General features: G+C 33.1%; 2 protein-coding genes across 2 annotated transcripts; one reads left to right on the top strand and one right to left on the bottom strand.

The window, feature by feature from the left end:
* Positions 1-3,189: 3,189 nt before the first annotated feature.
* AnxB9 (Annexin B9) lies at positions 3,190-13,534 on the top strand. The gene is made up of 8 exons (XM_074137393.1): positions 3,190-3,463; positions 5,540-5,716; positions 8,628-8,832; positions 8,904-8,983; positions 9,432-9,504; positions 9,628-9,804; positions 11,135-11,316; positions 11,838-13,534. Exons 1-8 carry the CDS (start codon positions 3,437-3,439, stop codon positions 11,886-11,888), a joined length of 972 nt encoding a protein of 323 aa, XP_073993494.1. The 5' UTR covers positions 3,190-3,436; the 3' UTR covers positions 11,889-13,534.
* A 3,963-nt stretch (positions 13,535-17,497) lies between these two features.
* On the bottom strand, positions 17,498-23,870 carry LOC141458885 (DNA damage-regulated autophagy modulator protein 2). The gene is made up of 6 exons (XM_074137439.1): positions 23,734-23,870; positions 22,803-22,924; positions 21,322-21,548; positions 21,109-21,247; positions 20,275-20,426; positions 17,498-19,405 (listed from the first exon to the last, which is right to left on the bottom strand). The coding sequence occupies exons 1-6, from the start codon at positions 23,802-23,804 to the stop codon at positions 19,349-19,351; spliced, it is 768 nt and encodes a 255-aa protein (XP_073993540.1). The 5' UTR covers positions 23,805-23,870; the 3' UTR covers positions 17,498-19,348.
* Positions 23,871-23,960: the final 90 nt, after the last annotated feature.

Below are 23,960 nucleotides of genomic sequence, written 5' to 3'. Positions count from 1 at the left end.
ATTACGAGGGTCATTCAATAAGTAACGAGACAAATTACTACTGCTCAAAAACAGCTAAATTGATCCGTATGAAACTTTCAGGACATAAAGTTGGCAACCTTGCGATGACATCTGATCAGCTGTTCAATTATATTTTGTAAACATAACCTCAAATTTACTCAGTTAACGATGGCGAGTCCGCTCGAGAATTGCACCGTGGAAGAACAACGTGCCGTGATCAGATTTTTAGTCGCGGAAGGTGAGAAAGGTAGTAAAATCCACAAAAGAATGTTAAAAGTGTACGGAGACAATTGTTTGAATCGTTCAACGTTTACAAATGGGTAGAACAGTTTCAAAGTGGCCGTACAAAAGTTTCTGACGAGCAACGCAGAGGTCGACCGATCGAAGTTGGGACTTCCTATCTCTGATTGACGCGTTAATTCGGGACAATAGGCGTATCACCGTTGAACTGATAAGTGAAAAAGTAAACGCGAGTGTTGGAACTGTCCATAATATTATTCACAACAAGCTGCAGTACAAGAAAACCTGTGCGAGATGGGTGCCCAGACAACTCACGGACGCTCACAAAGAAACCCGGCTTCAAATCAGTCAACAGTTGAAAAATCGAAAGTGATAACTGCAATAATAGTAATAACTGAACATTAGTCAACATTTATTTTGTAATGTTTTGAAAAAAATATTTGATTCCCATTGATTTTTCCTCTCCGAAAAAAGTTGATTAAGATCTACGTCTCTTTAAAGTTTGTTTCTCACAATAACAGAATCTACCAAATTCTCACAATAACCCCGACACCCAAAATTCACGTGAAGATTGGCCACAAAGCGTCTTATTTGTAAGCAGGGGTTGAATTTTTGATTTCAAACTGTCTGAATATTTAAATTTTCTTAAACAAATTGAAATTAAAGAACTTTTATCGCTGATTTTGTCCGTCATAGCACACAATTTGTCCCGCACTGCTGCCTAATTCATTCAAAATTATCTTATTTTCAAAAATCCAATTTCAGTTTCATCTTTTAATAAAATACCAAAACGTATATTTTATATTTGAGTAACGTAATTATAAAAACATTTGCATATATATATTATATATTTTGATATCTTTCGAGACGGTTGCAATTTCTTAAACTAATTGGATTATTGATTTATTGGGATTTTTTTTTTTGTAAAAATTTTGAATTTATGAATAGAACGTATTTTCAAAAATTATATTAAAAACGTTCTGTAATTTTTTTGTTCTGTTATAATTAATTCAGAAAAATACATTCCCATGACAGAATAATATATCTTACTAATGACGATTTCTCTTTAGTTATTCTGTTATTTAATTTGACTAATTATTCACCGGCATTATATAGATTATTGTTCACCGGCATTATATAGATTATTGTTCATTATCAGTTCACGAAAGCGAAACTATTTATTTTGTCACTTAGGAGCTTTTTTTTTTATATCTCTGCCAGCCTCTAACCTCGTTAAACTTTCTTATCAGGCAATAAGCTCTAATAAATTGCTAATAAAGAGCAGGCAACTGGAAAGGGAACTGTGATCTCCGTTGAGAAGAGCTAGAGCGTTAACCAGTGACCAATTCCATTTCCCTTTTATTAAATTTTATTCTTCTTTTGTTTAATTAAGGAGATTAATTGTTATAATGATTTCTTGTTTTATTTAATATTAATTTGCGTTATCACTGGGGCCGTGATTTAAATTGCGCTGCCGGGCAGTTGCCACCAACCAGTGGCGCACTTGGAAGGGAGGTTTAGTAGATGATCCACGAAAATATATTTAAATATACAAGTTGTTCAATAAAAAATGTAATTTTAATGTATCTATACAGTAATTTTTGAAATTCTAGATCTGAGATAATATTAAATGGCTTAACTCATCTGCATCTTTGAGGAAACAATCAATCTTTGAAAACATGAAACATTCTAAACATAATCTGAAAGATCGGACGTAAATTTAGAATAGATTATTTTAGTGGTGTTGGCCAGTCAACTGTGTCACCGCGAACCAGGCCCTATCGTGGCTCTCTAGTTAAAAGTTTGGAGAGAAATTCCTGAGTATTGCTTGAAGGCGAGAGTTATTTTTCTTCAAACACTTAGTCAAATAAACCTTGCCTCTAACAGGGCATACAACTCAGTACTTGTAGTGTCGTTTCTTCGTTCTGTCAAATCTGGGCTGTATATTATCAGGTCTGTTGTAAAGGACTATTCAGGTAACAGTGGCCCATTAAGAGGTTTAAGAACATACAAATGGCCGTCCCGCATTGTAGGAATGCTAACGTAGCAAACTAAGGCGTGTGGTTAATAGTGAACCTTTTCGCCTGGCCCTCGGGTTATGTTTTCATACACTACTACTATTTTGGTATCCAGTTTTGTTGACTGAACTACTGCGACATTTTGCCTTGTTCTCAATGGCATAGTTCTTTTGAGGTTGCTATGAAAACCCTCCGCGATCCGGCAACATCCGATTTATAACCCTATTTATTCCTTGAATCTCGAGGCACCCAAATATTCATCAGGATGAATCGAATGATGGCAATCTCAAACTAGCATGAATTTACTTCAAGTTATTAAATATAAATTATTATCAATTACTAATCTTAATCTTATAACTTAAAACAAAATATGTGGCTTAAACTAATGTAAAAAGTAAAAGTAAAGTAATCGCCTCTTTTTCCAGGCGGGGCTTAATGTAAAACTACCATTTATGTGACGTGGACGTGGGCGGAAGCTCACTCCTTACTATAAACAAATTTTTCTAACAAAATTTGAATGAAAAAATTGAATGCAAATTTTGCGGTTAAAATGCTGAAATTTTGCAGATCGGCGGTACAAACGATATGCAAAAAATCGGAGGTGGGACTCTAATTTGATGCACGTCACGCTGTAAATTAAAACTGGCATTTTGTACGACAGTTTTGTAAGGGTAGATCGTCAAAAACTGCACCAAAAAGCGCAATGTTGAAAAACACCCTAATATGACCATTTTTTTCTCTTTTCTATAAATTGTACAAATAGAGGATGCCGTGACCACGAGGACATTAACAATGAGCAAAGAAACTTTTTCATACTTAAAATTAATAATTTTGAAATATTTGTAATTGTTTTAAGGAATTAATTCGACAGAAAATTTTAATTCGACGTAGAATATACCTACATGTAACACAAATCTCTGACCTACTTCAGTTTCCCCTACCTGAACCCAACTTAAATCAGAGGTTGCCTTTTTATTTACTTACATATTTCATTACGTGACCGCGCCCATTTATTCTGTATAAGCCGTTTAGACGTGTAGTCACTTTTCCATTATTTAATATAAAATTATACTTTGTTAAAAAAGAAATCTATATCTTCGTCCTCTCTACCAGTTGCAATATTCATTTTTTAGAAGTTTCAAATTATTCTATTCTGAAATTTTACCAGTGCTTTCACAATGAGTTCACAATACTATCCTTACAAGGTAATTATATCAGATACCTATATTTAGATATTATTTTTTAATTATTTGTTTAGCATTAAATCTTAAATTGTTTGATAAATTAAGGACATATGTAATAGATAGATATAAAAGTAAGATTATCGTTGACAAACCATCCAATGCATTAATCACTGCTAAAAATAATGTCGTGATCAAATACCGACCGCCCCTCTGATTTTTTTATTTAATTACATAAGCTTTATCTGGGGCGTACTAACTTAAATAAAATAAAAAGTATTACTTTTCCATTTACTAGTTTGGATAAAAAAACAAAATTTCTCCACTTAGACTTGATTGAAAAAGTTTGTATGTGAAATTAATGACTGTTTGCAAAATTTAGTAATTTTTAAAAATCAGATTAATGTTAATTTAATCAGAAAAGGAAAAAGCATTTTTTCTATTTATTGAGAACAATTTGCAGTAAAGATCTGTTAAAAGCGGCATCTATAGATTTTTTAGATAGTATTTTGAAATATTAAATTTCATTAAACACGTGTTTACTTTACCTTGCCTCTCGAAAGAGAAAGGGTTGCAATCTTGCAGATTGCGATTTTGATTATCCTCTTGAAATATAATTTCCAAGATCCCTTAAACTCGACAAAATGGTTATTAGAAATGGTGTGTGGAATTTGTTGTGTATGGGTTTGAGTTATTCAATAATAGAAAACCTAAGAGTTTAAATTTGACATTGTTAAAATTACTCTCTGGAGGTACAATAATAAAGTTCTGGTCAATAACGTACAGACGAAAATAATAATTTTACTGAACGGGTGTTCAGTTTGTTTTGAAAACTAAGATTTCGAGTTTGAAGAAAATCGTGTGTATGCATCTTTCGTTCGTATTCTTTTTAACCTTCATGTACCGTCAACTCCGAGGAATTCAACGCTTTGTTAAATCTTTCAAAAAAATTGATTTTAAGGAAACGTTTTAGGATTTCACTATTTGATTGCTATTCAAACATATAGATGCCTAATAAAATTAGTAAAAATTTGGAGTTGGCGAATTGTAGTCAGAGGAAATCATAGTGTGGCAGCAGATTTTTTTTTTTTTAATGATTTGATTTTTTGGCTAAAGTGGAAAACGATAGGCGAAAATTCCATTTAGAAAACTTAAGTTATTGTTGGTGTCTTTTTCTTCTTGTTTAAAAGTTACATAGATGTGTTAAATTACATCTTTAAATTTTTCACAAAAATAGGGTGATAACATTCACTTACTACAATCCTCAAGAAACAGATTTATATATTTTCTTTATGGGTAACGTTGCAATCAATATATTTCTTCAAACTTCGGAAGTTTACTGTATTTTTTTTTATTCATTTAAATAAAACGACTCTTCCAACACCTGGTAACAGTGCAGGCTTTCTGTGGAAGTGCGCAACCCCTCTAGCCTGAGTTCATAGGAAAGACTATACTTATTTCGAGGGGGTGGCAGATGCCTCCGTTCGTCACCCATTCTTCTTGGTACTTGGCATCCCTACAGCCTAACAACACAAGTAGCACTCAATATTAAAACCCTTATAACTCATTATGTATATGTATGACTGTGGGAATAGTTGTTGTGTGCAAACATTTGTGTTTCGTAAACCCGCTGACAATTTATATCAGCCTAATCCAAGGGATCATGCAATCAGATGACCCAGCGGTGACTTTGTCGAGAAGAGCCCCTTCAAAGAATTAGTCTTTCCTGACTATTTCTGGGTTTTAAAGGAGTTATGAACACCGGTAATAATACTTCATTGTTATTAAAAAGAGAATGTGTCCTGTCTTGTGGAGGAGAGGAGTGCTTTCCACAAGGGAGTGGTTTAGCAATTTGCCAAATCCTCTTTCTTTGTGGGATTTTTGTAGGCAATCTGGGTGTACTCAACTAGAAGTTGAAATGTGGCATTTAGGAATGGCGTTAGAAGAGAGGGTAAGTTTATACCAGGAAGTGGTTAATATCTAATATTATCATCTATAAAGTGATTGGTCTCACCCGGTTCAATAGATCCATTTGATGAACACAGTGCTGTATTCTCCGTTTACAACAGTTCTGTTTATTAAAGTAATTCAATGTTACAGTGCACTCCCACTGTGTTTCCTGTGGATTCATTCGATGCAAAAGCTGATGCCACTGCTTTAAAAGAAGCAATGAAAGGATTTGGATGTGATGAACAACTTATTTTAGACATAATAACTAAAAGAGGAATTGTACAAAGGCTAGAAATAATTGAAGCTTATAAAACCCTATATGGCAAGGTAACGTCTTCCATATATATTTATTTATTTATTTAATGTTAATTATTCATAATTTATAGGTCTAATGCATTCATTATAATGAATTTATTTATACGGTAAACCCCGCCTGAAAAAATATATTTAAATTTTTCGCTTTATTTTTGTATTGACATTTTATCACATAGCCACAATACAGTAAAATATCAATGCGTCATGAATATACCAAGAATGCATCCACACTATGAATAGAGAATATAAAGAGGGACTAGGGAAGGGATTAGCTATGCGGTTAGCATATTGGATTCCCCTAGCGGAGATCCGGTTTCGAATCTAGCTGCTGGCCCTTAGATTTTCTCTTCCTAGGAGCGTGTCTGGTGATGGACAGTGTTGTCTGTAACAAGAGAACACTTTTCGGAAGCCGGCAGTGCACTGAAAGAAGCTCCGGGCGCCAATAACCCTCAGATGTTGACCGCCTTAAATCATTAAAAAAAATAAAATAAATAAATGAAAAATTAAAATGAACAAGGACTACATGCGAGATGGGTTGGCACACCTAACCCTCCAACTGACCCGAAACATTTACTAATCCTGTTCATTTACTCAACTTTTTTACCCTCTCACATTGAACACTAGCGTACTGTTTGATCACCTCTAACAACCTAATCAACACACTGCATTATTCGAAGATACTATGTCTACATTACGGAGAGGGGCCTCCATAAGTTTGTGCACTCTGCTGAAAAGTTTGTTTCTTCCATTTTTACGAGTATATTTCGGGAATTCCATCCCTAGTGATCAAAATCATCTTACTTATTGCATTACAATTACAATTTGGCGTCAGTTTGACATTAATTTTGATAGATATGTCCCGGAGACAGAGTGGTTCGACCTCAGTCTATTTATCGCCATGATTGTCTGTTTATTCAGCCTCAGGCCTTTAAATAATGATTGTCTCTATTTTCACACGTACATAAAGAAACCCATATTTTGGAATAGAGCTTTCATTAGCTAAACTCACGGCAGTGAAAAAGTCTGTATAGTTATTAATACGACAAACATTTTCATCCAAACTCTTTCGAATTGAATCCCTGTCTGCTTTTTTAACGTTCCACTTACTCCTATATGTCTGCTAATAGTGTTAACTATTGTGTCATACGATTCGATTAAAATTGATTAGATGCTGTCATTTTGCACAGATCTATTAAATAACGGTGCCAGCTGAGGAGAGTAAATTCTTATGTTCATCACTGAATTATTTATTTAGTTTATATTTTTAACCACGATTGGGAGCCCAGTATTTAAACAGACCAAATTATTATCATGTGTGGCTTCCAATAAAAAGCGATCTTTGGGCTCCGTGAATGAAGAGCCAAACACTTGATTATATTCATTGAAGTCACCTCCCAGAATGAAGGAAGGAGGTATTTTTAAACTTATACCATTCTGCATAAGAGACATTGTTTTTTGGACTATTATAAATACGAGGGTCGTTTGAAAAGTCCGTGCAAAGTCAGAGAGATAGCACCACTGGCGCGTATCGAGGTTATGTTTAGTTAGTAGCATCTCTTGGAAGAACACAAACCAAGTTTCAGCCAGATCGGTCTATTTCTTTGTGTTTGACATTCGTTTGAATCGAGCAAGTCGAGTGATTTTCAAAAAATGGACGAAAAAGAATTTCGTGTGTTGATTAAACACTACTTTATGAAAGGCAAAACGCCTCAGGAGACTAAAGAGAAGCTTGATAAACATTATGGTGACTCTGCACCTTCGATTAGAACAGTTTATAAGTGGTTTCAAAATTTTCGGAGTGGTCATATGGGCACAAGTGACGCTGAACGTTCTGGACGCCCTGTTGAGGTTACTACTCCAGAAATCATTGATAAAATCCATGATATGGTGATGGATGACAGAAGAGTGAAGGTGCGTGAGATTGCTAGTGCTGTGGGCATCTCGAATGAACGGGTACATAATATTTTGCATCAACATTTGGACAAGACAAAGCTATCCGCAAGATGGGTGCCGCGATTGCTCACGCTTGACCAAAAACGAAATCGTGTGAAGTGTTGCAAGGACGGTTTGCAGCTGTTCCAGAAGAATCCGCAGGACTTTAAGCGTCGTTTCGTCATTGTGGATGAAACATGGATACATCACTATACTCCTGAGACCAAAGAACAATCTAAACAATGGGTTACCAAGGGGGAATCTGCGCCAAAAAAGACGAAGACCGTTCCTTCGGCCGGAAAGATTATGGCGACTGTCTTTTGGGATTCGCAAGGAATAATCCTCATCGACTATCTGGAAAAGGGTAAAACTATTACAGGTGCATATTATTCATCGTTATTGGACCGTTTGAAAACCGAGCAGCAAGAAAAACGCCCACGATTGGCCCACAAAAAAGTCCTTTTCCATCACGACAACGCACCAGCTCACACCTCAGCAATTGTGGTTGCAAAATTAATGGAAATAGGGTTACAACTCGTTTCACATCCCCCCTATTCTCCAGACTTGGCTCCCTCGGACTACTATTTGTTCCCCAATATGAAGAAACGGCTGGCGGGAAAAAGATTTTATTCAAACGAGGAGGTGATTGCAGAAACGAATGGCTATTTTTCAGACTTGGACAAATCCTATTCTTCGGAAGGGATCAACAAACTAGAGCAGCGTTGGACGAAGTGTATAAGCCTAAAAGGAGACTATGTTGAAAAATAAAAAAGGTTTACCCCAAAAAATTAAGTAGTTTTTATTTTTGCACGGACTTTTCAAACGACCCTCGTAGATATAACTGTCAGAGGTGTAACGAAGTTGTAACTCGTACCCCGAAAAAGTAGGCGATCTCTTTACTTTGTAAGCTTGGATGATATTAAGATGTATTATATAAGTAATGTGTATTTATAAACTTTTAAACATCAAATTGATAATATTTTTAATTTAGGATTTGATTTCTAATTTAAAAAGCGAACTGGGAGGTAAATTTGAAGATGTTATCGTAGCCTTAATGACTCCTTTACCTGCATTTTATGCTAAACAACTTCACAATGCAATATCAGGTGTTGGAACAGATGAAGAAGCTGTAATTGAAATTTTATGCACTCTCAGTAATTATGGAATAAGGACAATTGGAGCCTTCTACGAGCAACGTAAGTACTGGTTTAAAAATTCCCTAATTCTTTGGCATTTGATGAAAATCTAATTTTATTACTCCTTGCAGTATATGGTAAATCCCTTGAAAGTGATCTGAAAGGCGATACATCTGGACATTTTAAGCATCTTTGTGTATCACTATCAATGGTTAGTCTTAGTTGATGAATATTTAATTTTTTTTGCCTCACAACAAAAATCTTTGCGTATTTTCTTTGATTTATTGGAATAAATTGTGATGCAGCTCAAGAAATGTCTAAATTTGCGGGGGCCAATCCTTGTTAATTCGTGGTGCACAATGTTGGTTTCAAAACAATTTCTGGGTGGGAGATAGGAACCTTGAAAGCGAAGCAAGTTGTGATGTCCACTGACCCTTGATTTAACTGTTTTAAAGGAGTTAAACTTCGAACCAGCACTAGAAAACACAGCCGATTTAGAAGTGTTTTACCCTACCATAAATATACACCTGCATTACTTTTTTTTCTCATTAAAGCCAAAAAATGCAAAGACTTGTGTTTAAAAAGAACTGGAATATCTTTTTAATAGAATATAAACAAAAAAATAATATTCTGTAACTATATAAATTCCTCTTTATTAGGGTAATAGAGATGAAAATCCTTCAATAGATGAAACCTTAGCCAGAAAAGATGCTGAAGCTCTTTTAGCTGCTGGTAAAATACATTTTATGTTAAATAAACTTAAGATTTAAAAAGTAATGGGTTTATAAGTATTTTTATTATTTACTTACTTACTCTGATATTTATTATTATTTTTTGTGTTTTATTCTTCTTTAGGGGAGCAAAAAAAGTGGGGAACAGATGAATCAGTTTTCAATTCCATTCTCGTTACACGTAGTTACCAACACCTGAGACAGGTATTTCAAGAGTACGAAAAGTTGTCTGGTAATGATATTGAAGTTGCTATAGAAAAGGAGTTTTCGGGTAGCATTAAGGATGGTCTTCTTGCTATAGGTTTGTATTTAGTTTGTTCTTGAACTACTTAGCGGATATTTGATGTTTTTGCCTGACAGGAAAGTAATACCTGGGAAATTGAGTTAAGTGGTCAGCTGTAAGGTAGAAATCGCCAAAGGTGATCTGGATATAATATTTAATTTGAGTATCCAAATTGTCGATACTAACTTCGTCTCTATAAAAATATATAAATAGACAGGGAGCGAGAGCGAAGAGAGAAAATCGCCAATAACGTTTTAGGAAAGCGGAAATCCGGAAAAACTCATGAAGTAAACTATATGTTTTATTGTCCAGTTTTCCACCCCGATGGTGTATCTTCATTTTTGGCGAAGTTAATGCAAAAAAACTGGTCGAGGCTTCATAAGGACCACTGGTTTTTACAATAATTATGGAAACTACAGAAAAAATTGGGAAATTGGAGTTGACCCCATTTCGAAATCCCTAATTTTTGTCGAGATATTTAAGATTAAACATGCCCTATCCAAAAACTTATTCTGTTGTACTGAATTACCTGTTGCTTTATTATTCTCCTAATGATTATTATTTACTTGATCGAGAGTGTTGTAAGTTTATGCTGCTAGCTTAAACACTGGTCCAAAGATCTTTATAATAAAAATAAGTAAGGGACGGGAGGAGGCTATGCGGTTACTTATTGGATTTCCACACGGAGGTCCCGGGTTCGTATCCGTTGCTGGCCTTTAGATTTTCTCTTCCTAGGAGCTTCTTACAACTCACTGCCCAGGATTGCCTTAACGAGAGAATATGTTCGGAGGCTGGCAGTGCACTGAAAAAAGCTCCGGGTGCCAATAAACCTTAATTCATTAAAAAAAAATAAAAATTAGTAAAACTCAATATTTAGTTAGTAATCATGGCGCCTCAATATTCACCATCTAAAATTGTGGATATTACTTTTTTGGCATTATTATTTGTGGATGCCCATATAAAGCTTTCTTTGGACGCCTTACAGCCTCCATCCGGTAAATATGTCCTAACCACTGCAGTCTACCAGCTTTTATACGGCACAGTATTAGATTCCCGAAACAGTTCAGCCACTTCTTGATTCGTCCTCATTCTGAAACCTTTCTCGGTCTTCGCGGGCTCAAATATTTTCTCTACGCCTTCTCTTCTCTCTAAGCAGTAAAATGTAATTGCTGTGTATTGCATAGTTTCTAAAATTGTATAAGTTAGTAAAAATTAAATATGTTTAAAATAATTCTAAGAGAATCATGTGAGAGTTAAAATGTGAATAGCTATTAAAGTTGTATGATCTATTTGAAATGTATTAAATTATATCCCTTCTCTTTTTAATGTGAATGTTCATTTTTTTCAGTGAAATGCGTAAAAAGTAAGGTGGGTTTCTTCGCTGAAAGGCTTTATAAAAGTATGAAAGGAGTGGGAACAAATGATAAAACATTGATTCGCATAATAGTTTCAAGATCTGAGATAGATTTAGGAGATATTAAAAAAGCATTTGAACAGCAATACGGTAAAAGCTTAACAAGTTGGATAGCTGTAAGTTAATTTTTATTTAACAATAGTTCTATTGCAATTTATAATTCTGCTAAGTATCTTGATAGCTAGATTCTATGATTGAAAGAAAATAAAACATTTTATTGTGTTCTAATTAACTAGGCGCCGCGGTAGTCAAACTGTTAGAGGCGAGATCTGCAAAGTTAATATGAATTGTGGTACCGGGTTCGATTCCCGTTCTAGGCTTTGAATTTTATTTAATATTTAACGTGAGAATTTTTTAGTGGAGTTTTTATACTAGTCGCCTCCGTCCACGCTTTTATACAAGACAGCTAATTAGTAGTTGGACGTGAAGCCCGCGTGAAAAAATAGGCATTACTTTACTTACTTAATTAACTAGGCCCTGGGAAGCAGTTTATTTTAGATCAAATCACTTAATTATAATTTATCATAAGAAATTTTTGTTCAGTACTTAAGTTATTATTTAACCAATGCCATTAAATTGTTCAGTTTAATTTTTTGTTTCATCAAATCATATTAATTTTTTTTATTTTGCATTTTAGGATGATACATCTGGAGACTACAAGAAAGCTTTGCTTAGCATTGTTGGGTAATTTAAGAAAAAACTAAATACCTTGAAATCAAAAGTTTATATTCAATAACATGCATAATATTTAAAGACGGCTTTATGTACTAAATAAAATGAATTAGGAGTAAGCTTATGTACTGTATTCCTCAGTGACACTTTGGGAATTAAAATAAATATTATTATGTATTTTAATGTTATAAAAGGCTTGCAATAATAGCTTGTAACAACTATATAATCTGAAATTAGTTGAAAACTTTAATAGAAAGATTTTTTTTTCATCTGGAAAGTTTATCTTAATTTTAAAGACAATAAATTAAATAATTTAATATTTTCATGCTATTATTGACTTTACTGTTGTCGCTTGTGTTCTTTAATTAAAAGTTTTAGATTTTCATCCAACTTCAGAGAATAGTTCTTCAATTTCGTGAAGAGTATTTTACTTTCATGTAGAAAGTTCAGCCTTTCTCTTAGGCAAATTTGGATTGACTCAGTTTATTCTTGCAATCATAAGGAAAATTCTCTTCATAAAATTGATAAACAAAGCACGAAGAGGAATTTGTGAATGTTCAAAATTGGATGAAACAAATTTTTCATTCGTTGGTCAGTTAAAGAATACAAACGTGTGAGGATAAAGTCAACATCTTTCAAAAAGTCAATATTTTCATTTAGTTTTCTAAATTTTTTGTAGATTTTTCTAGTTTTTCTTCTAATTTCAGTACGCTTTAAAATTGTTATTTTTTTACAAGTTGTAAAGTTTTTGGTAAGTGTTAAATTTAAGAAAATGCATATATTTATATTATTTACTCTATTAATTTTATAAATTATTTCGATCGCACATTCCAACAAATAGAAAAATTAGATCCTGGAGATTAGATCAGTAAATACACATAATATTTTTCTTACGGTCACAAAAAGATGTACGCAATTATTGAAATATTAACCTGAATAAAAAGTGCTTACTTCGGTTGGACTAGTGAACAAGTGCAATAATAATCCGAATCCGATATTTTCAAATTAAAATTTTAATCATTTACTCAAGATAAGTACATGAAATCCTAATAAGAAAATTATACACAATAAGAAAACGGTTCAGTATTTTACAAAATACCAAATATTAACGAAATTGCTCAAATTGTAGCAATATCATTAATTTACACAAACAGTAATGTAGGTTGTCTTCAGTTTCTTTGCTGTTATTGTTAATCCTGGTTTTTGTTGAGGTTTTCTGTTGAAATGAATTGAACTGAAGAGAGAAATGTTAAATATAATTTAGTAATCTAATTGAGATCAGAATGGAAAGTAAGTTCATTCTAAGAAATCAATACTTTCTAAACATGCAACCATATGGTAAAGACCACTTTTCTGCTGGATCATAGAATTTAAAAAAAAAAAATACCTACTTAAAGTTCAATGTAATTGAAAAAATTGTCGCATATATATTTTAGTAAATATACATATATTAATTTTTACTAAATATTTAACGCTTTAACCGGAGTAAAATATTTTTTTAAGTACATACATATGTTAAATCATGCCAATCAAATAACCCCAATCTGTGTTCACATAGTGCCTCTTTACTAGCCTGTACGGCAACGTGTGTGATTCTGAAATTTTATTTTTGTTAAATATTTCGAAACCTAAATGTTAAATTATACAGAGTTATTATTTCAACTATTTTCTCCTTTTTACACTCCTTGATCTCTGTTATCTTGCTTTGCCATTTGTGCAAGAAGAAAACAGGAAACAGACGTGCAGCGTGATAGAACAATAGGTTTTTTATTATTGCCTCAAAACTTCATATTTTCCCTGCAAACTCAGAAAAAAATTAATAGAATTGGTTAAAAAGAACTTTATTATTTGATGTGCTTAAAACATTTCTGTGAGTTTTTAAATCATTTCAGTGGGATGTACCACGATCTCCCTGATTAATAATTTTCCCAAATCCTTCCCATGAACTTTTCCTAAGTTTCTTTGCTGAACACTTTGCTTTAATAGTATTACTAAAAAGAAAAAGGTTTTTAGGGTGTATGGTCATCATCCTGCACAAAGTATCTCCTTCTCCACCAGTTAGGAGCGACGATGTTGAGAAAGCTATATTACAAACTTCTGTCGGGCTGGATGAGATCTTTGTGTTGCACCGTCTATTTTTGTAGAATAGTTAAATTTAACGTTGATACTCAGAATTTTATGTACCATCTACCGATCGTCCGTGCCCTCGATGCCTCTGTATGTATAATAATAATAATTGTGAAGACAGCTTGCCACTATTATCTAAATTGAGATGGAAAATGTAAGATAGTAAAATTTTGTTGAACGGATGGAAAGTGAGATTCATGAAATACAAACAGATTTGCATTCTAATCCCCAGGAATGTTAAAATTGTTTTATAAATCTGATTGAAGAATGTGTGAGCGTTAAAATTTGGCTATCGATCAAGAGGACAGGTTTCCTCAAATCGGGGTGGTTTAATTCAAAATGTGACAAAGAAAAGAAAAAGAAATCCCATTTACTAAATCTTCGCAAAACAAATTCATAGTAAAGTCCGTTTACATGGTGGCTTATGAAAATTATATGAAAATGTGTAAACATGTTAGATTAGATTACTATAAACATTTAGTATTTAAAATAAGTGCAGTAAGAATGGGAAAAATCCTGGATCTAAGTAGAGCAGCTTAAAAGAAATAATTTTTCATGTAATAATGGAATACTCGTAAAATTAAGTTATTGCGGGAGAACTTTCATTGGTTACTGAATCGGGGAGTACAGCTTTCAATGATTTCTCATGCTGAATCTTCCATTAGTTTAAAACTTCTTGATGCACCATTCACCTTGGATGAATGATTAGCAGTAGTCTTCGAAGCGAATTATAAGGCAGCAGGTTTCGTGGATTGTTAAACTCCATAAGAATTTTTATCATCTGCATCAGTTTCTCACTTTGTAACTAAAACTCCCAGTTAAACCTAAACTTAAAAGCCCAGTTTTAGCTCTTCTATACTGTTTTCCATTTGTTTAAATTATACAGTTATTATTTCAACTATTTTCTCCTTTTTACACTCCTTGATCTCTGATTTCTTGCTTTGCCATTTGTGCAAGAAGAAAACAGGAAACAGACGTGCAGCGTGATAGTAGTAATAAAGTTTATTTAAATGGAAAAACAAAATACAATGTACAATATTTTGAAACAGAACAAAAAAAAAAAAAAACTTTAAACGGCATGGTATCTACCGTCTGCCGGAGTTTGACACATATATTATTTACACAATTGGGGGGCGGAAAGAAAAAAAAAAGAAAGTTGAAATTAATAATTTTACGTAAATAAATAAATAAATAAAAAACATTTTAAATACAGGTTTGAAAAAAAAAAAAAAAAAGAGAAAATATATGAATTTTCAAAAGTTCATTCACTTTCATGAATTTACAAAAGCTCCTCTCAGATGAGTGCAAAATCAGGAAACAGGCTCATTGAGGACTTTTCCTCTAAACTTCCAAGAATGAGCTGCGTAAAGGATGAGCTGAGGCCAATCTATACCATTCAACAAACTTAAAAATCTTTCTAGAGAGAGATATCTCTCTCCAAAAACTGCCAAACGAATAGGCGACAGGGCAGGGCAGGTAGCAACAAAGTGGAAAGTGTCTTCCTTCTCCTCAAGATCACATAGAGGGCATTCTACTCCAGACTGTTGTTGGTCGTAGGGCTTATAATTAAGTCTCATCAGTTCTCCTCTCAGCTTGAGAGCCCAACGTACAGAAGATAAACTATTGAGAGTGTCTACCCCCTCACTGAGTAAATTAGCACATCTCACGTCATGATCTAACAATTTATAAATTGTAAATCTATGAGTGGAGCTTGCTCTTTCCTTAAATTTATTTTTTGCGTTCAACCTCACTTGGTCTACCAAGCTCCCAATCTGAGAACTGAGGGTGGCGCCATCAGTTGTGCTAAAATTAATTGACACTTCATATTTACCAGCCAAATCCCTCCATCTACCAGCCCAGGAGATACCTTCTTTCATAACTTCCTCAGCAACTATCCGGGGATATCTATGAAGGTCCATACTCAGAACTTTTCCTATGTACCGGGCATGAAGTTCAAAGGTATGTACAAAAAGAGGGTTAAGTCCCGTCTCCAAGTGTAAAATATACGAAGGAGAATACTTAGGAAGCTGGAACAACTTCCTAACAAAAAAACAAAGAACCCTTTCAACGCTCTCAAATTCGTCTGAACCCCATACCTGTGCGCCATAACAAAGAATGGACCGCAAGACAGCATTAAAAACCTGTAGCTTTGAGCTTAAATTTACCAGAGGGTCACTGATCAATCTTTGCAGCGTGATAGAACAATAGGTTTTATAGTTCTATCACGTATGTCGAATAGTTCATATAGTTTATCGAATAAATTCGTGATTAATTACGGAATCCACAATGACAAAACTCAGGTTTGGAGTAGAGAAGGAAAATCGATATTCTTTAATATTACGAGAGGTTTGTATGTTAAGTCTACTTCTTTTTACTCTTAATTAAATAACTTTGGGATTATCTGGGTAGTGGCGTTGGATTAGGAAACTGTAACCAAATTACTATTATTACACTGATGACCCTCTGCTGTAGCAGTATTTTGCAAAATTTTATCAAAAATAAGCACATACCAATTTCTGCCATTTATAGTGTGTTAAAGGAAGGTATGACATCATTAATGTCCTATGCTTGCCAGGGTCTTCATGTCAACGAGAAAGTAGAAATATTCCAATGATTTTATTTGAAAACGTTGTTAAGATATTCATTTAAAACGCCCAACCTACATTTTGTTGATGGTGTCGCGTTTTAGTCCTCTTTTCGGTGTTACTTCGAGGCGGCATTTATTAAGTATTTTAAATGAGGCTAACGAGAGATTTAAAAAAGCTTGGCTCTTCAGGTAATTCGTCTTAGAGAATATTGGTGTGTAGAATGGTTTTAATAGTTAGATCCTTAAGGGCGACAGTGTACCTTGCTTCCCACTTTCTATTTATTCTATTCTATAAAGAGATTACCATTTCCATTTTTTCATCTTCAAGGAAGCAGAAGGGGTATGTTTCCAAAGGTCCATGAGTATCCAAAGGTCTCTTACAGCCTTACTTATGAAGAAAGCTTATATCTTGAAATTCTGTTTTTAACAAACCACTTAAAGTAAGGCTAAAAGTACATAATGAAACTAAGTAATACAGTCATACTTACATAGAAGTTAGTTATTTTGCATCTTTTCATGATCGCTATGTTTACATAATTTTGAAGGCATAACAAAATATACAAATAATAATATATTTACTGACATTTCGAATTTACTTTTTCAAGTACAAATTTTGACGTAATTACAACTTATTTTTGCCAAACTATATTAACATTTTAAGAGGAGTTAAAATATTTTCAGTTACTGAAGAAATGTTCAAATAAAATAACGTTAAGGCATTGCTGAAGAAATATGAAAATTTTCAGGCACCTAGTTAATATGAAATTAAATTTTACTGAACACGAAAAAAATAAATTATATTTTTTATAAACTTGATCTATGTATATCACAGACTAGTTAAGTTGACTTATTTAAAAACATATACATCTAGGAACAATTTATAATAAATGGGTGTTCTCACAATACAGCAAATATTTGATTTTAAAATTAATATTTTATAAACCAAGGCAACATCGTTTTCTATTTACAGATTTATGGAAAATCTTTTATTTTTTCTTATTTACGGAAACATTACTGAAACAACTTTCGAGTACAGTTTAACAGAAATAAAGACCTGAGATTTATAGGAAGGATTAGATTAAAGCTGTCTTCTTTGCACCAGTTATAAGATCGGTTTTTTTTTTTTTCATCTTACGCAAAGAAAAGTAAAAAATAAAAGTTTAAAAGACTAAAAGTATTAATAATGCAGTTCTGAATAATATAATTTAAAGCTATTATTTCATAAAGAGTTTCAAGAGTTTATTCAGTGGAAAATCCTGATTATGTGGTAATATTTATGATTTTAATGCGACCATGATCTGAGCGAATTAATTTTAATGTCTTGTAAAGGTATTAAATAAAAAAATATAAATATAATTGAAAGTCTCAAGAAATACTTAGGAGCATCCTATTCTATATACATATTTAATCTTATAATCCAAAAATATTTTTTCCGGTTATCAAGTTTACTAATCGAAATAAGAAACTAGAACAAAGCCCTTTCAAAACCAGCTGCTATATTTGGAGAAAAAACTCCAAGTGTCCCGTTTTCGCCTATTTCTAATTTATATTGTTTACATTTATTTTGTTTTCACTACCCTGAAAGCGGTAATGAGTGTAAGATTGAACTGTAAGCTGGAAGAGGGAGAATCTGAAATTTAAAATCTTCGAATACTGAGGACTTAATTCATGTGTCATTGCGCTATCTTTTTTTGGGGAGAATTCTTTTGCTATTATCAAGAGGGAAATTTTCCGACAAAAGTGAAGGGTATGCTTTTGAGCAGTTATAATTGAGTTTGGATAATTTTTCGATTGTTGAAATAAATCTACTTTTCATTGTGATTAATAATTCGTTTGATTTACTTAACCTACTCAGTAATAATGATGAAAGATTTAAACAGACCTAATCGATCTGCTGGGTCATGTTCAGTTCTGAATGCTTCGGCAACGTCTAGCAGTTACGAAGACTGCTGAAAGAACACTTGCAATGTGTTATGGTTGAGAGAAAGAAGCCTAATTTACCAGATATGGTTGTGGTGTTGACGCAAAGATACACTACCGCAACTGATGTTAAGTGCTGTTTAAGTATAATGGACACCCAGGACAAAGCTTGCTTTCCAGCTTACATCCCTATGAATGTCTAAAACTATATCTAATCAGCCTTCATAGATACAGAACATTCTCCTCTACTTCATTAATCTAGAGAGCAGTATTTGTGTCGATGTAGCTACATATTTCACTCTCTAATTTACCAACAAAGCACTTCTAATTTTTAAAGTATTAATCACACAGATGTTTTCATCAGCCTAACCATTTTTAAAGTTTTCACAGTTTTGCGTACAACATAAATTTTTTGAAGATCCAAGCAATCTAGATTATGTTTTATTTTCTACATCTAACACGAAAGTGAAGTACGAATGGCACTTCGTTTTTCAAACTTAAGATGTTACCATAATGGATTTTTGGCTAGCTAATCAGTCATATAAAATCACAAATAAATTTCTCATTCTATGAGTCAGAGAATATAAAAAAAAATCAGTTTATTTTTTGTTCTAAGATTCGACATTCCAATGGAACATTTGAAACACGCCTTGAAGTACACTTCCAAGAGAGCTGATGGCTTGTAATACTGCTGCCATTAATAGTGACAAAGATAAAGTTATTAACTTTATTTTGATGTCAGTTACATCATCGGAGTAACAATCTACGTGTAATCTGTTCTCTGAGCAACTTTCCTTTAGAATTTTTTGAACCTCCATTCCAGATTTTGAAATAAGATTAGATCAGCTTCCTAAATCTTCACGTGCATTAAGCAGGATGTGATTAGTGTTAACGAATATCTAAACATTAAATGAATTTTTCTGATTAGTGAAGTTGAATATAAACACACTTTAGTTAAAAGGTTCATTTACAAAGTTTCATAATCAAAATAAGGATAATTAAAAATAATTATGAATTCCAACTTTCAAATTATATACTTTATAAATGTCTCTTAGCTGCTTAATCAAAATAAGATTATTAAATTCGAAATAGTAATCATAGTAAAAAGTAAACTTTTTTTTTTCTTTTTTTTGCAAAACTATTCAAAATGTGTCCCTTTAAAATGTCCCTACTTACACCAGATTTTTCAGGCACCTGCAGAGGTATTTTAAAAAAACTTTGTCGATGCTCTTTCAGGTACCATTGTTGCCCTTCATCCCAGAAATAAAGGGGCAGAATAATCACTGGTAATTAAGCGTATCATCGGCGATACCCGAAATTAATTATGGTTTTTTTCAGGAGACCTCAACTAACGCCGTCAAAAACCTTCTCCGCGAAATTTAAGGTCTGACTCTTTTAGTAACCTAATACTATTTATGTTACTACTTTTTTTTTTCATGGCGCATCTACGACTATTTAAAGTTTTCATAGTTAATTATCTTAACGTAAGAAGATTTTACATTTTACTGTAATTGATATTTTTTACAATCAAATATTTATTTTGCCCCTTTCTTAAGTTAAATATGTATTTATTGCAAATTTACTATTTTTTAGGACAAAACTATCCAACCCTATTTATACAAAGTTTTGGACATTTTTTTAATACCAAATATCAAAATTTACAATTATTTTTTCCACTGGTAACTAAAATAGCAAAGTAAGCGGTGTATATAAACTTAACGATTATTTATCTAAAAAAAAACTTTTGAACAGAATAAGCAAAGTTTACCTGTGGATGCGAAAACGAGATAAGGCTGAACTCGGAATAGAATGTAAGAATGTAGAAGCAAAAGCAGATTGCTACGACCCACTCAGAAGCTGTACTAATTACATGCAACTCCCAACCGCCGTCTTTAGGATACCATTTTGCAGGCGTTTCTCCTATCAATAACAAATTATAAAACTATAGAATAAAAAAAAATTAAGAACTAAGACCATCTATAATATTGCTACTGTAAATTGTCGATAAATTTCGAATTAGCTGATAAACTCAAGAATATCTAGTCACTTGTAACTGTGAGAATTGGGAGCAAGAATAACCCAAAGAATAATGAGGGTTTGAATTCAGAATTTTTTAAATTTAATCCTTTTACAGATTGTAGAATTTTTTTTTTTTTTTTTAGCGCATCAACAGCTGAGGTTTTTTAGCGCTTGGAGCTTTTTTCAGTGCACTGCCGGCCTCCGGACAGTGTTCTCTCGTTACAGACAACACTGTCCATCACCGGACAGTGAGCTGTAAGAAGCTCCTAGGAAGAGAAAATCTAAGGGTTAGCAGCTGGATTCGAACCCGGGACCTCCGCGTGGGAATCGAGTACGCTAACCACATAGCTAATCCCTCCCCTATTCTTTATTTATGCATTACTGGTTGCTAAAGTAATTTTACACAGAAACGTTTTTTTTACTCTTTGAAGACTGGAATGATTTCAAAAAACTACTTTTTAAATTTTGACCTATGAATTTGTACTTTGGTGAAAACTCATTGGGAAAATTTGAGAGTAAGATTTTGGTAAGAGAAAGTAAATAAAATTCTGTAGTTAAAGTAAAATATTAAAGCTAACAATACCATGAAATTCTAGATGAGATAATAAACCTGCGACGGCTGCAATAAAAAAAAATACTGTGCACACCATTGCTAGACCCACTCTAAAATGCGCAACCATCAGGCTGTTAGCTAATGAATGCATGTGATACGAACACATAGCCTGTAACAAATCACAGAATTAAAAAAAAAAAAAAATTATAAGCATTTTTAATAATAAATAAAAGAAAAGTATACCTGGATCCAAAAGTAAGCAGTACCAAGGCCGAAGCACAAAGTAGCACCAAAATAATGTACATATTTAACATTTGTTTCTTGAAAATTAGCAACTATACTTAATCCTAGACATGAGAATATTCCAAGCCACAATCCGAGTTTATTCAGCTGAATTACTCGATTAGAAATAGAATAGAGTTCATAATACTGACAAATCTCACAATAACGAACATAAATGAGGATGCACACTGAAAGCAAATACCAGAAAATAAATGAATATTTTAAAATTATATGAATATTAATATGTTTATGTATAGCATTTATCATTAAAATTAAACTTATTTCAACTGTTTACCCTAATTTAAGCCTTAAGCACTTAAAGTAAGATTGCTGGTGACACGATAACACGTTGTTACGCGGACATTTCAGGGCTTCTGAAACTAAGACGAAATACTCAATAAACCAAGAATTGCTACTAAATGTCCTCCAGGTCAAGAGCGGTAAGAAATATCCCTTGGCAAACAGTAAAGTAAAGGAAGAAAACAAGACAGGCGAAACTAGGAAGTTGCTAGACACATCGAATTACGCTGATGAATACCAAGTAGCCGGATAACTTGGCAAAATTTAGTGGTGCAGAAACTACGAAACTATACATTCAAGCAAAGGTTGGTGTCTGCCATAAACGCATTAATTTGCGTTGTTCAAACCACGTGGACGATTTTTTTTACAACTTGGGCGTGGATTTGTTTTGGCAATTAAAAGCAAAATACAAAACGTAAACAGCACTTCTTTTAAGATAAAAAACTAAAAAGAACCACAAGAAGGATAGATCAGAGTGAATAATACGTCTCTGTCATGGCAGAACATCCAAGAAACCCTCAAACCAACTTCCACCTCCTCGCTGGGTGAGGTAGGTACCGCGGTTTGCTGTGACAACGGGGCAATGGCGTCGAGTGGGAGTTGACTAGTTTAAATGGCGACCCTGCGAAAATGCTAGCCATGCATTATACAGACACACATTTACATTCTTAAAATTAGCAAGGAAATAGCTCTAGAGAAGTTTATGGACCTAGAAGGCGCGAATAATAAAAATTTATGTCAACCCATTAAGGCTATGGTAACGAGAAGTTCACGGCTCTTAGCCTTTTGCTCTAACAGAGCACTATTTATAGAGCTGAAGGCGACGCGAAATCGTTTTCTATCCTATCAGTGTCTAAAATCCTACAATAGATGGAAGTTATTAGATTTTGAAACAGAACCTGATAAATATTATCTAGATAGACTTGCGTGGATGACAGCAAACTAAGTATTCTAAAACTCGAGAGTTTTTCAAATAAAACCATTTAATGCAAAACCTACTATTTTTTTAATTACAATTAAAATTTTAAATTTGTAACCAACAGGTAATAATTATTAAACTATCACCTACAACTAATCTGGGCGGAATTAAGATCTATTTATAATAACAAGAATAAAAAAAAGAAGGGAGAAGTGACACCTACATAACACAGCACCGATATTAATAAATTGTCCAAAAACACAACTTTCAGGCGAATATGTAGCAGCATCACTTATATAAGGAAAATTAGGCTCAACATGTCCTTGAAGTACTGCAGCAATATACCTGTAATACATTTCATGAACATAGTTTTAATATAATTTCATTGCAATGTTACAAACAATGGAATCAGTCAACTTTCTTGAATTTATAGGCTCGCAAAATAAATACTTTAGTTCTTGTTGATTTAAATAATTGCAAATTGGGAAATTTTATTCATTTTGTATGTGAGTTTTTAAATATGTTTATCTTCATTGTTTTCCGAATTTTGAAACAGCCTATTTAAGTCTGACACACAACAGCGATGTTTGTATATAATCGAAGAATATGTAAATGAAATAGGCCATCACATCATTTGAGAACGCTGAATGAGCCTCTGAAATCAAGCCAATGGATATGCTAATGGATAAGTAGCAAGGCGTAAAATAATGTGTTTAACGGTCAAAATATAATATATACTAAAAGAAATGGAATGTTTCATTGAAGCTACTTTAGATAGTGTTCTAGAAATATTTCAATTATTAAGTTTATAACATTTTATGCAGTACCTAAAACTGATGTATTTACTGAAGATGAGAAATGAAAAACTTTCGAGCTATTTGTTTCTTGTTTTGACGCCCAGAAAGCAAAATAACTATTTTAAACATTAAGATTACTGTGATTTAGTTTTATGGTATTATTAAACGCTATTAAAGGAACAATAAAGTATGTTATTATTGTTTTTCATTCTATCTAAATTAATCCTTCCTAGTGTGTTGAAGCAACTCACTTAAATAAAAATTTAGATCAATTAGAACAGCAATTATTTTACTACAGATGACAAAATACAATAAAGAACGTTAATAAACTTATAGAAAAAGATTTTTTTAACTTACGTGCCCAAAAATGTGAATGGGAATAAAATAAATAGTAATAAGGGCAAGAAATGGATTCCCGATATTGTCATGATCTGCTTGTTTATAAACCTACAAAATGTCCGTTCCGGAAGGTTATCTTATAGCAGCTGTCCTTCCAGACCAGAGTTTGTTTGCCGCTGGATTTCACATCTCCGTGGTAAAGTACAAGCAAGTGATCAACTAAGTACGTCAATTGTGAGTTTTGT

This window comes from Rhodnius prolixus, unplaced genomic scaffold (assembly GCF_049639745.1).
Source record: "Rhodnius prolixus isolate KJV_2025 unplaced genomic scaffold, Rpr scaffold_1, whole genome shotgun sequence".
Lineage (NCBI taxonomy): Eukaryota > Metazoa > Arthropoda > Insecta > Hemiptera > Reduviidae > Rhodnius > Rhodnius prolixus.
This window is presented reverse-complemented; position numbering and strand designations above follow the sequence as displayed.